This window comes from Anarhichas minor, unplaced genomic scaffold (assembly GCF_050575085.1).
Source record: "Anarhichas minor isolate MPS153535 unplaced genomic scaffold, ASM5057508v1 ptg000136l, whole genome shotgun sequence".
Taxonomy (NCBI): domain Eukaryota; kingdom Metazoa; phylum Chordata; class Actinopteri; order Perciformes; family Anarhichadidae; genus Anarhichas; species Anarhichas minor.
Genome location: NW_027466582.1, coordinates 5,647,501 through 5,661,688, shown reverse-complemented (window position 1 = coordinate 5,661,688; position 14,188 = coordinate 5,647,501). Strand labels below are relative to the sequence as shown.

The 14,188-nt window shown below is 43.1% G+C and overlaps 1 protein-coding gene across 2 annotated transcripts; it reads left to right on the top strand.

Annotated features, from left to right (window-relative positions):
* The first annotated feature begins 2,252 nt into the window (after positions 1-2,252).
* On the top strand, positions 2,253-10,880 carry myb (v-myb avian myeloblastosis viral oncogene homolog). Of its 2 annotated transcripts, none has more exons than XM_076084550.1 (15): positions 2,253-2,408; positions 4,416-4,533; positions 4,786-4,857; positions 4,964-5,056; positions 5,710-5,930; positions 6,511-6,727; positions 6,827-6,895; positions 6,986-7,090; positions 7,496-7,741; positions 8,234-8,352; positions 8,450-8,564; positions 8,664-8,756; positions 9,095-9,193; positions 9,302-9,385; positions 9,474-10,880. In XM_076084550.1, the coding sequence occupies exons 1-15, from the start codon at positions 2,386-2,388 to the stop codon at positions 9,582-9,584; spliced, it is 1,785 nt and encodes a 594-aa protein (XP_075940665.1). In that variant the 5' UTR covers positions 2,253-2,385; the 3' UTR covers positions 9,585-10,880. The 2 variants fall into 2 exon arrangements, with proteins under 2 accessions (XP_075940665.1, XP_075940664.1); XM_076084549.1 differs by having other exon boundaries at positions 9,471-10,880.
* Positions 10,881-14,188: the final 3,308 nt, after the last annotated feature.

Below are 14,188 nucleotides of genomic sequence, written 5' to 3'. Positions count from 1 at the left end.
CATTCACTGTTTGACTAGGGATCAACCCTTCACCAAAGCAGGCCTTTTACATGCACATTGACACACAGACAATCAACAATACCCATGTTTGGCCTTCCCAACACTGGATCTGAAAGCCTGGTGGGATGATATCTCATGCCCAGGGGCCATCATTAAAAATCATTCAAATGAGCTAACCTGTGCACACAATGCTTTGCAAGAGGGGGCCACCATCACAATACCTGCCCTTAACCTGTCCAATCGCGCCAATGCAAATGTCCTCAGCTTGGAGTCAATGGGTCTCAGGCTTCCTGCTCAAACTACTATAGGTGAATTTGCATACCTCCCTTCCTTCAATTTGGTTTCAGATGACAAGATGAAGTTTTCGATATTACCCTCGAGGGAAAAGACACATACTTACAGATATACACACAAATAAAACTAGTGGAGACAGAATTTAATTAACATAATTGTTTGTATATGAAGTATGGTTGGACTCTGACACTGGTTATTACTGGTGTTTAAGTTAGTTTTTGTGCTGTATCTTTTTTACTGGCCCACTTTTTTTTTCTATGTGAGGCATCTTGTATTGCAATCTTGCACGGTAGCTGCTGTATAATTAAAATATGATTTGAATAGATTAGAAGTACCACCTCTTCAAGGCAAACATTACTGAACAATGCTTCTGCACACAGGTGTGTATGGGATTTCAAGTCTATTAGCAATGGCACCCAGGCAACCATGCAATCTATTATTTCACTAGCACTGGCATCAGTGGCACTTATAGTATGTTTTTAATGTTGCATGTTGATTCTGAAACAACACAGTTCATCAATACATTGTATGAATAATAATACACACAAAACAATCTCAGAAATATCTTCTATGCTGTGGACTATACTTCATTTAATCCATGTCCAGTAAATCTCAAAATGTCCCTCTCTCCACAGCCTAAGTGCTTCACTTCACTGAGCACTGTCCACCCTGTTGCATCAAATAGTAAAATTTGCAGTCCATGGCCATGTGTGTTTGAGTGTGTGTAGCCCTTTATCAGTCCACTATTATGATGACCGCCCTGGCACAATAGGCTAGTCTGGGGTGATGGTAATTACAAGTGACCAGGACAATACGGTCGCGTATGGAGGAACTAATACAATGAGAAGACACATTTATACAAATAAAGCACCCCCCCCCCCCCCCACCCAGGATGGACAACTCAACCAAAACAAGATAATCATAAAAGTGGCCAGCATTAACACAGAATAATAAATGCAATGGAGCTAAGAAAGGAGCATATAACTCGTAAAAACAGGCTCAACTTGTTCCTAATTTTTATTTGGATTATTTTTAATAAATACAAAGACAGAATTAGCAGGCTGCCGTTTGGGAAATTTAAAAGGCAACTTGAGGAACAACTCGGATAACATAAATAAGTAAATCATGTGTGCTTTAAAGGAAATTGTTCTTCATGTGCAGTAAATCCATCCAACTGCCACTAAACCACATTATTTAAACTTTTCTTTGTCTGAGCGAGCACAAAAGCTCATTTTATTGCCGGATGACAAGACCATGGTATTGCATGTTTTTTTTTTATCACTGAGAAACATCTGTTTTTTGCAACAAGCAAGCACAAAGCACAGAAAACATCACAACTTCACTTTCCAAGCATGCCAGAGACCCATTCCGCAATTGTTTACGCCGTCCAGATGTATTAGTTTCCTTCTCCTTTTCAGCAGAAGAGAAGTAACTCACAGAACATTGTTGACAGAAAGCATTTAGCGCGGACGGCCAGGCGAAACGCGCCTTTGACAAGTCCACTGTGAAGTGCTGTGGTGCATTCAGGAACACATCGGACATTTCGATGTAGCAATGTAATGTTTGAGGTCCCAATGTAGTCCTTGAGGTATGGTATGGAGGTAGGTAATATGCTACCAATACTCAATTTACCCATTATTTTTATTTGTGGTATATTATTCAGCCACACTTCGATCATGGCATTTGTATTATGCACTATAATGCTGTAGATCAGGCGTATTAGTTTGCTAAAATGTGTTTTCTTTCCCCAGCAAAAAAAAAAGGCACAGCTTGATATTTTATTTCTCGAAATAAATTATTATAATTGTAATTGCTTTCTTAGATATCAACAACATTTCTGACTTTCCCCCGTGTTTGTTGAAACAGTGATTGCAAAACGTAGGACGGTGCGTGAAGTACACCATCATGGACATGCGCAGTCGGCAGCGCTCAGGAGCGCCAAATGTACCGGGATGCGAAGAAAGGGGAGGAGCAGTAGTAAAAGCTGCTGTAGTTTAAATTAATGTCAACCTGCCTCTCCGCCGGGAGAACAAGTCCAGCGCGGATAGCGAAAGTACAGCGCAACCTGCGAGCCGCTCCACAGATATTAACATGACTCGACGGCCGAGAAACAGGTAAGCTCAAACACACCAATTACTTTAATTTGCATCATCTTTAACTTGTGCGTGTTATACATTACGCATGATCATGTCTGTTGGATATGGAGTGAGTTGAGGTCCATCTTATTGACACAGTATATGTTTTATTTTCTGGTTTAAGCTCTTTTTGGAGTCTGTGCACCGTTTTTGTTCTCTTGGCATTAAAGCTGAGTATAGTGGTGTGGGTGTCTCGCTCGCGCGCTTATGACAGGTGGTGGTCATCTGGCATGTGCGCTCCTCGCGCTGCTGTCAGTGGTGAGAGAGAGAAAGGGGTCTCTCTCTCCCTCTCGCTCTCTCTCTCTCTCACGCACACACACACACACACACACACACGCGCGCGGATTAATAACATTAGGGCGAGTGGACAGGCGCGTGCCACGCTGTGCGCAAGACATTGTTTTTTAATAGGAGCTTTTAATAAATACAAAATCAAACACAATGCAGCATGGCGCCTATATAACTCTGCCTAAAAATAGTCAAGGGAATTGAATTTATTGCAACACGTCCTAAATAGAATTTAGGAAACATTTTGAAAATATTTCTATTTTATTGCACTTGACTCCCCAAAAGTGACCCTTTTCTGAGCCGTCTCAGGTTCCAGTGACCCTCACCACAGCCAGCCACACAGACGCAGATGTTTTTTTACTTGCATATTGGCTCTAATACACCAATATAGCATAGTAAAGGAGAGTGTAAACTTGCGTAGCGCGGGGCGCTCACTGTTATTTTGGAAACTGCGCTTTCGCTGCGTCCGCTATGTGCACCTGTCTCGAGGACTTTTTTGTCCCTTGTTTTGATACCCACAAATATAACCTTCAGTCACTCACCAGCTTACCGTGTTTATATACTTTCTTGATGTGCATTGGTCGGCACCATTTCCCCCGTAAAGTAGCTGAGGTTACTTTCATTGAGCTTGCGTGTCTTTGTGTCTTTGTGTCAGTGCGGGTTATTGGTTTAATCTCATGGTGTAAACAGTGAGAGTTGACTTCACACAAAACCACCCCGCTGATTAAGATAAGAGCAATGATCACCATGACACTGTTTCATGGTGCAGTCTTCATTCTCGACATGAGTAGAGCCGGCTGTGCTCATTGTCTTGTGTTTGCACACGAAGTTCTCTGCCGTTTTGTTTCTACTATGGTGTCATATGTGCTTATATCTAAAAAATAAATAAAAGAATGGTTTGATTGTTAAAAATAAAATAAAAATAGCCCATTTCATATGATCAACAAATTAGCATTGTGTACACTAAGAGTAAAACATAAAACGACTGCTGTGCATATGTTTCTGCATGGTCTTTGCTGTTAATCAGGTAGTCATGCATTTGGGTAAATGGAGAAAAATGAAGGAAGATAATCCACTGTAAATATCCTCTTGTACACACAGACACACACGCACACAGACACACCTCAGTGGGGTTCCTGTTCACCTGTTGCTCTGTATGACACCAAAGTACCCTACCCAGCCTCCGTTGTCCATGCTCTACATTCTGATTGGTTGACCAATTCTGTGTGTGTGTGTGTGTGTGTGCGCGCATTTATGACTGTGCTGTACAATGCCACTGCAGGTCTGAACACGCCAGGGTCACGAAATTATGATCGCATAGCCAATCCCAGTATCTGTGGAAACCAAAAACATTAGAACCTGTTCATCCGTCTCCCCCCCTTCCTCCCTCCCTCCCACTCGCTGTTCTGCTCTCTCTCGTTCTCTCTCCCCTTGTGGGTGTCTTGGCTAAAAGCCTGCACCCAAACCTTCAAGAATGACTGGTTCGGTCTGTGTTGACACCTGATGAGTTAAAGAGTGGGCCAAGTTCTTTATGCACTCTGCAAAGAGATGATTAGGGAGTAGTTTAGAAATAGACAGGTTATTGTGCTTGTATTTACCTTTCTATTATCTTACACTATTCTTTTTCACACAGCCTCCACCTCTTTCTCGAATGTATCTTTCATGTCTCTCTCTCTCTCTCTCTCTCTGTGTCTGCAGTGTTTACAGCAGCGAGGAGGATGAGGACGAGACCGAGATGTACGACCACGATTATGATGGATCGCTGGCCAAGGCAGGGAAACGGCACCTCGGCAAAACCCGCTGGACGCGAGAAGAGGTACACACACAAAACACCGACAACACTTCAAAACCCTACTGTGCAATACAAACGACACCGCTGAGCTCACGCGTTGGGTAGAAAATTGCTTCAGGAGAGAACACGTCCCAGGAACCTCGGAACTTTTCTTTTTATACTTGTCTGGTGTAACCACATTCACAGACTATTATGTCATCATTGCTGGGGGTGATGTTCATAGCAGGGACGCATGTCGAACAAACTGCAATATGTTTTCTCTTCTTTTTTTTCCAGGATGAGAAGTTAAAGAAACTCGTTGAGCTTCATGGATCAGAAGACTGGAAGCCTATTGCAAGCTTACTAACTGTAAGTAAGGAGGCCCGTGCGTACACGCATGCATGCATGCATGCACACGCGTGCAAAATAAGCTCCCATAGTGTGATTACTAATCATCTGCTCTCTGACCGACCAGAATCGTACAGATGTGCAGTGCCAGCACAGGTGGCAGAAGGTTCTCAACCCAGAGCTCATCAAAGGGCCGTGGACCAAAGAGGAGGACCAGAGGGTAAGAAAACAGCCTTTTGGAACTTCACATAATGGTGCAGAACGACTTAATGTTGGAGCAAAGTAGGAGACAGGCATCCTCCAGGGTTAAAACAAATCATCTGTAGCAACCTCTTGGCTGCCGTTGCACAGGTTTAGTTTCCCAAAAAAGTTGCCGTTAATCAACGAGTGACATGCTCAGTCTCTTAAAAGCCTGTGAAGTATTTGTTGAACTAGTCCATCGGGGTTATATTTCCACCCAGATGCCGCTGTAATGATTAGCAGAGTGGCTAACGTTCCGCTGGAAACTCCCTCTCTGCTCACCAGCAGGTGTTCTCGATCACCTCCACAAGTGGAAAGATAAAGAAAGAGCGGAGGAGGGAGGAGAAGCATTCACTGACACAATGTTCTGAGATTTTTCTGGGTAACTAACAAGTTTCTTTCTTGTCATTTTCTCTCCTATCTCTTCTACCTCTCATATACCTATGATTTATTTCTTTACTTCTCCCTCTCCTCCCTGTCATTGCTCCTTCCTCTTTTCTCTCACCCCTTCACTGCCATTTACTTCTCTTCCTTTTCAACGCTCTTCCTCCTCGCCTCTTGTCTTTCCTCTTTCCCCACTCCCTTCCCCCCACACACACACACACACACACACACACAATCACCCACTCCCAGGTGATCGAGCTGGTCCAGAAGTATGGAGCCAAGCGCTGGTCGGTGATCGCCAAGCACCTGAAGGGGCGTATCGGCAAGCAGTGCCGCGAGCGCTGGCACAACCACCTGAACCCAGAGGTGAAGAAGACGTCGTGGACGGAGGAGGAGGACCGGATTATCTACCAGGCACACGAGAAGCTGGGCAACCGCTGGGCCGAAATCGCTAAGCTGCTCCCCGGCAGGTAAGGCTGACTATGTAGAAGAGAGAAAGGGAGGGGGGGGGGGGGGATAAAAAGGAGAAGCTAGATGAATCACTGAACACTTGTTGGTTGACTGTGCAATGCTGCGGTCGAGAGGGTGAAACGGAGGGGAGGAGGCTGAAGGAGGAATGAAAAGAGAAAAAGGGATGAAGTGAGGACAGAACATGAAAGAAGATAAAGGCGTGAATGCAGAAAGTGTTTCCGTTGTTTTGAAAGACGGGAAAACGGAATGATTGGGAGGAAAAAAGGTTTAAAGACAATGTCAGGACAGGGTGTCCTTTTCTAGAGAAAGGCCTAGAATCAAATGATTAAGACGAAGGGAACGAGGGAAAAAAAGATACTGTAGTTTTTACATGATTGTAATTGCTCCGTTCTGATAACCTTATCAGTTATGTGTGTGTGTGTGTGTGTGTGACTGAGACTGTGTCTATCTGTGGCAGCCTCTGTGTGTGCCTGTATTGATAATGCTATCAAGGTCCTGGATGTCTTGCGGGCGCGCGGATGTGTTTCGTAATGACTTAACCTGCAAGCTAAGCTAATACGTGCTATTCGTGACTTCCAGGACCGACAACGCCATAAAGAACCACTGGAACTCCACCATGAGGCGGAAGGTGGAGCAGGAGGGCTATCTCCAGATTGCGGCGAAGAACGCCAACTCCTCGCTCTCCATCAGCCACGGCTACGTCAAGACCCACAATCACATCCTGGGTTTCCCCCACCACTCGCCCGGTCACGCGCAGCTGGCGCACAACTACGCCTACATCTCCGACACACACAGAGTGAGTGGGCTCCTCAACCAAAACATGGGATGCCGGGCAGGAAGACTAAATTATTCCGATTATGTATTTATTTATTTATGTTTCTGATTGGCTTTACAGGTACCGTTCCCCATGGCCTTGTCGTTGAACCTCCTTAACATTCCCCAGCATGGAACGGCTGCTATACAGGTAGAAACAGCGAGTAAAATCGATGACTATAGTGAGGCAACAGGAGACGAGAAGATGAGCTGCTGCTAAATTTTTCTTTTTCTTTCTCAGAGACACTATAGTGAGGAGGACCCTGAGAAGGAGCAGAGGGTGAAAGAGATCGAACTGCTGCTCATGTCAACAGAAGATGAGCTGAGAGGCCGGCCATCACTACCGGTACGTTTTGCGGGTGTATCTGCATAAACCCCGGTGCGGGGGAGCTGTTAAAAGGGTTGACAGCACAATTTATGTGCGTGTGTGTGTTTGACCCCGGCTTTAAGGACGGTGGTTTGGATACGTGTGTTTCGTGTGCGGAGGAAACATCTGGGGGGGTTTGTGATGAAATAGGACCTCATCGCCATTTCAGTGCGTGTGCATGACCCCTTGTGCAAAGAAAGTTCCCTTTCTTCTTCTCTTTTTCTCATTGGTTCAATTTTTCACACCTCTTCCCTTATTGTCAGGCTTGCATTTTCGAACTCGTTTTTTTACACTCGCTCTACTGTGCTCACGTTTTCAGACGATTATACTTTGATTATTCGTATTATTAATAGCACTCACTCTTTGTATCCTTTCCTCCCGCAGATGAATTTGTCCTTTCCGAGCTGGGCCAGCCAGAGCTCTTTGCCCAACAGCTCCGAGGGTGTGATGTTGTTTCCTCATCACCCGGCCCTGCCCCTGGACCAGAGCTGCCTACCCGAGGAGAGCGCCTCTGCAGCACGCGCCCACAGCAATAACGGCAGCCACAATCACAGCAACAGCAACAGCCATCACAGCAGTCCGACGTTCTCAAATACCATGCCGGAGTTCATGGAATGCGTCATTGATTCAGTAAGTATCTGCATTCAAGTTCGTCCTTGGGCGACAAGTTCAGACGTCATGTTGTTCATGATCAACTGTGTCGAGATGAAAAAGGGTAGCTTAGCAAGTAGCGACGTAGACTTTACCAAGTAGTGGGCTTTGACCCATGTTTTCCCGCCCTTTTAGAGCCTCTCCTCAGTGGATGAGGCCCCTACCAGGGAGCTCTTGGTCAGAAACCTTCCCTATTCGCCCTCACAGGTAGTTAAAGTGTGATCAGAATCCATCCAATCGCCAACCTGACGACATCGACAACCAATCATTCAGAATTAGTCTCTCTGCTGTCGTTTTCCATCTTTTTTTTGTTTCATTTCAACTTCTCTTTTGAAGCACCGGCCACATCGTTCCTCGCCATTTCTGTAGTTCAGAGCAAGTTTGCTCCGTGATCTGCCAGAATGTTGCTGCTCTAAAATAAACCTGCCAAGCTACTTTGGTTGATTGGTTTCCTTCCTTTTTGCTTCACAGTTTCTCAACCAGTCAATGAGCCCAGAACACTCCGACAACGACAGTTTACCAATGAGCTCGCCCGTGGACTCAAAGCCTCTGATCAACCACACTATCAGGCACCAGAAACAGGAGGAAATGTAAGTGGCTCTATCTCAAATGTGTCCGATTATGCGACGATACAAAACTGTGGTAAAAGACGGTTAACGTACAGTTGTCTCTCTTTATCGCTCTCAGGTTCAGAACTCCAAACATCCGTCGCTCGATCCTGGAGTCATCTCCTTGTACACCCACGCCTTTCAGGTCAGCTCTGGCCATGCAGGAGGCCAAGTACGGACCCGTCAAACTACTGGTGAGAGAGAGAGACTTCAAAAAACCTGTCTCGGTACCTCCTGTCGGGTCTTGCTTCGGTGTTCTTGTGTCTCACTGGGGGATTTTGTGCCTTTTGCAGAACTCTCTGGAGCAACAGATGGTAAAATCCATCAAACAGGAGCCGATGGAGTGTGCCATTGAGCAGCCTCCTCTGAAGAAGATAAAACAAGAGGTACTTCATACTGAACATCAGCGAGCACACATATGTACAGAAGCAGGAGAGGGCCATGGATAGTAAAAATGAATACATCGAAGCCACGATTTATTTATTTGTGTGCACGAGATAAGTGTATAAACAGAGAGCCAAACGTGGGAACGATTTATTTCAATTGAGGTAACTGATTACATTTTGTGCATGTGCATTTGTAAATGGCCTCGATGTGTTTATTTTTCTCGCTCTCATCACTCCCGTAAAAAAAAAAATATATATATATATTGTTCCAGGCTACCGTATGTTCCCAAGTTTGCCCGACTCTTGATATTAACCATGATGTGTTCTGGGTCCTATAGGTGGAGTCCCCATGTGAGAGGAGCCCGTGTTTGCAGTGGGACGGACAAGACCATCACACACAGCTCTTCTCCCCAAACGGCCCCGCACAGGAAGTACCTGTAAGCTCACCTTTGACAGTTCATGTAATGTGACGCTATCATGTTACTCACAAATACCCTCAAACCTTCATTTTGAACTTCTGTTAAGATTTATTTTGTGTCATTCAGGACCTACTTACTAGCTCATTACTGAGTCAAGACGGACACAGAAACTACCACCTCCCTCGCAGAGGCATGGGCAGCCCGCTACAGGTGTGTGTGCACGCTTCCAGCTATTCATTTAGCGATTGCATGGAAACCAGCAAAAACTCATCATCCTGTTTTCTCTCGCCGACAGCAGCTCAGTTCCTGGGAGCAGGCGACCTGCGGGAAAATAGAGGAGCACGCCTTGGCCTCAGAGCAGAGCCACAAGTACATCAACACTTATTCTACGAGGACGCTGGTCATGTAGACAGAGACACACGTTGAACTGGAAAGATCAACCATCCCTGCGCTGGACGCAGCGCTGCGGGTTACATATTTGTTGTGGTACAACAGTTGGGAGAGGCTCTATGCCATTGGTGTTTTTACACTCACACTTGTTGGATTTCAACCAACCAAAGACTAAAACAAGTTTTTTTTTTTTTTGTTTTTTTTTAAAGCATCGAATTTGCTCTGGGTTCTCTCATACGTCCTACTACGTGTGGTCTTCGTCATTATGTTATTATCCATGTTGTATTATAAATGGGAAACGGTGGATATATGATTTGCGTTGGGCTGTATTGTTAATTCCGAATTTTGATATTAATATAAAGAACAAGTTGATTAATTTATTTCCTTTGTTTTCATAATGGTAATGTTGTTGTTTTGTTTTTTTAAATTGGCCAATGGATCAGTGTTGTAAGTTAAGTATTTAAGCCCTGTTAGCATTATCATAAATCCAAAGGCATATTAATGAATTTAAAACTGACCTCTTTATTTCAGTCATGGAACTTTTCTGTTTCTTTATTTTTATTTTTTAGCAGGCTACAATGTGTTTACTGTTTATTTCAAGTGTTTGGTCCGTGCCCCCTCATGTAAACACTTAACTACTGAACAAGAACAGCTGCGTCCGTTCTTACATGGTTATTCAACAATGAATGATCGTATTTTACACAACAGAAGGGGCCAGCCTTATTAGTATTACCTGACTAACACATTGGCACCTTTATTTCACATAAATTGAGTTTTCATTTCAACTTTTTGATTTATTTCTCGCCATCACAGTAACCTGTGTGGCGAAACTATCAATGAACAAATGTTATATTTGTTAAGACTTTAAGTATATATATATATATATATATATATATATATATATATAATAAATACAAAATCTTAAATGAGCTTATATACCCAGTAAGAGTAAGACCAAGCTGCACTTCAATCTTATATTCTCCATAAAAAGCGAGAGTACTAAACACTGATATTTTATACAATGCTACAAACAAATCCCAACTGAAACTTTTGTATGGTTTTTGTTTTCACACATTCCTTTGTATGTTTTTTTTGTATTTTTGTATCATGCTTGATCAACCAGCATTTTGTTTTCTTACTAAGACTGCAGTAGCCCACGTCAAACACTTAGCAGACTAGCTTTTTATACGCCTTGTTTTTATACTAGCTTTTGAGCAAAAAAATGGATTTATAAAAGCATTTATAGACGCCAAGTTTTCATGTTTTTATACTTTTCTATACTGCCTAGTAAATAAAGTGTGTTGTTTTTATTACAGCCTTGCATTCCGTGTCATTTTGGGGAAAATTATTTTAAAGAAAACAACTCAATAAGAGGCAACAGTGAGAGCAATTGAAAAACATCTCCATATATTTGAAGTGTAGATATGCTTTTACCAGTCAATACTTACAAGTACACTTAGCCTGTAGTTGTAAACTGGACTGTGAAGGCACACTGTTGTCTAGACTAGTTCTTTAAAGTGAATCACCAATTTGCTCTCTGGTGTTTATGCAAATTTGTGTGAGGGCTTTTGTAACCGAATACTCTGACCTACACACACACACACAATCCTGTGGAAACAAAGGTCCGCTGTCATAAACTTGTGCGAGCATATAATAAAACTTTCCCTCCATCTGCCTATTACTGAGTGAGTGTAGAGTTTATCAGCCACCGAAAAGGCAATAAGCAAATGAACCCAACCGTTGCCTCTTTTTCTCTGGATAAAAAGGGACAACTCACGTGCACGCTCCTGAAACACAAAGGGAAAGTTTACTCTGGGGAAGAAAATGGCCCTCGACTCCTCTACACACTGTATAGCACTGTGTACAATTACTGTATAAAACACCTCATTGTTCTCCAACAACACACATTCACACATGTATGAGCTCCACGTTTAGTCTCTTGAGGAGACTTGTTTTCCTGTGAGGCCACGAAAGCCAAAGGGGCCCAGATTCAGAACAGGAGCTATATTTACACCCCCTCCCCTCGCCTCCAGCCACCTGCACCCCCACCTCACCCTGATCCACCACAGTGCCCTCAAATATAGATTCCCATCTCAAGTATTAGTCTCGGAGGAATACATAAACAGAAATGACAGTCATCTTGATGGACACACAGCTAACAGGAACTGTGATATTAAAGGCATGCAGGACCAAACAGAAATAGTTTGATCGGGGCTGCATGCATGCTTACTGCAGCCTTAAGTGACACATATATACAGTATATACAGTTAACAGAACATTTAAGTAATGTACAAAATAATGGTGTAAACAGACAGCAAAGAGATGATAGTGAGGGGTTGATCAGGGTTGTTTGAATTCAGAAGATTCTCTGTCAGCAATTGTAGTGTGTGTGTGTGTGTGTGTGTGTGTGTGGTGTATTGTGGAAAGAGGCCAGAGCAAGAAGCAGACTTTCACATTGGGAATTTCACCATCTTCTACTACACCCAAAAGAAAAAAAAAGAGAGAAAAAAAGCCTCAAACCCCCATGAGATTTACAGACACCTGCTTCCACTGAGTGAGAAGGCAGCTGCTTGTGTGTGTGTGCGGTTTATTGACAAAAACATATAGATCTGGATGGATATTGTAAGATGTCAGTGTATTTTAGAATTCAAACTGAGACCAATGGGAGGTTTTCTACATGTGACTGTGGAGAATGATTGATTGGACAGTGTTGACAGTATAAGAGGAATGTGTTATCATTAACAACCCAGTGCAGCAATCATTTTAGAGTGGCAACAAGAGAGTGCGATAGTGCACAATATTATTTAAACATTGCATTACTATTCACTTGATATTGAATTTTGTCAATGCTTTTGTTCCTTTCAGTTCAGAGGAGCGTTTGTTTGTGCTGAAGGCCCAAAACAAAGTCAGTATATGTGAAATAGTGAAGGAGAAAAGATAAAAAAATTGCATATAAACAAGTAAAACGCAAATCAAAAAAACAAAACATCTCAAACCGTGCAAAAATTTGAATAAGCGCATTTTTATGATGTCTGTTGTGATTTACATTTAGGTGTGTAAAATGTGCAGCTGCTGTAGTCGAAGTTTAAGTTTATATATAAAGTTACAACATGCAACAACCTTTCAGCAGATGAAGAAATACAAAAACATCAGGTATCTCTGTCACAGGGCCAAATATGGCTTTCAGAGGTAAAGAAGAACAGTCAGCGCTGCACTGGATCAAGAAACTTGTGTCGGTGATGTTGTCCAGCTTACTTTTTGAGGGAAGTTCTTGGTATAAGTTGGCAGTCTGAAAAATATCCAAGGCACCCTGATTGTGAGTTAAAAATCCTGTACGGATACATGGAACAAGTGGTGTAAGGGTGTAGTGAAGACAGGTATTCTTAATGAAAAACAGGTGTTCTCAATAACAATCTCATTAAGAGGTCATGTGGCCTGTGTCACATGACAGTGAATATCGAAATGAATGCACACATGTTCTGTAACTGACTTAAAAATACTGGCTAAAAGGAGACTAATGCGAGGCAAATCATTAACTTATTAAGCACTAAAACGTTGCAGTGAAGTAAGATAATTCAAGAAAGACATGACTTTTCGATGGAGCGTGTATTTTCTTTGAGCGCAGACAGGAGCCTGAGATTTTATTTTCACATTTAGATTCATTTAGTAGATGTTAATTTTTTGAAGCAACATAGAAAGGTTGAACATTTAAAAAAAGATTTGTATGATAAAGGCACATTTTCTACAAAATATTCAGCCCTAAATGTCAAAGCAGAAGTTCACTCTCACTACTACATTGTTTTATTCCACCTTCCTTTCGCTTTTTCAAATTTCAAATGTCTGGCGCAAGCAGATTGGCTCATAAATTCAGTTTGTCTTGTCACAATAGATTTATAGCCGGATGTTGCAGGAGTGGCGGGCTCCTGAACCCCCGCGTGCATACTTGCAAAACACACACATGCTTGGTGAGCTCAAAAGCTGGCCAGTGTGCTCTGGGCCTGCATAGATTACTCGAGCCTGATTTCCTCATTCCCTGGGTGCTGTTGTGGTCGGAGATAGGCGAGGGCAGCCGCTCCCTGCTGGCAGCGGTCAGGTAGGAGGGCAGGGCTGGGCTGGCCGGGCCTGATAACTACCCTACCCATCCATGGTACGGAGGAGAGGAGAGAAGAGGAGGGCAGAGAAGAAGACAAGTGATGAAGAGACAGGCAGGGAGAGAAACAAGGGGGTTAAGTGAGGTTGAAATAGGATTTGACTTCTGTGGAGCTATAGTTTGTCTGCTTCCTTTCTGTGTTTTCATTCTGCAACAAGGTCAAGAAGTGAAACAGCAGCAAGGTTCTATGGGAGAGTGGAAATATTAGCCTTGGCTCGTGTGCAAAAAGGGCTTTAATGTTACACTCTTCCACTGCAAATATCTGGCAAATACGCTTACTTGCAGAGCATTAAATGAGTACTTAAGTACCACTCTCTGGGGGCGATTCACAAAAGGATGGGACGGCTTCTACAGAGCTAGAACTGCACAAATAAGACAAAAAGAAACTACAAAGAGTGAAATTCCCACCTAAGTGCAGACAAAGCAAATAGCGACTTTGTGCTCATGTGCTATTTGCACATATTTCAGGTATA

Excerpts from the sequence above, each read along its gene's own strand:
- myb (XM_076084549.1), top strand. The coding sequence starts at position 2,386 with ATGACTCGACGGCCGAGAAACAG. Across the intron at positions 5,057-5,709 it reads CCAAAGAGGAGGACCAGAGG|GTGATCGAGCTGGTCCAGAA; the intron begins GTAAGAAAACAG and ends ACCCACTCCCAG. Across the intron at positions 8,565-8,663 it reads ACGGACCCGTCAAACTACTG|AACTCTCTGGAGCAACAGAT; the intron begins GTGAGAGAGAGA and ends TGCCTTTTGCAG.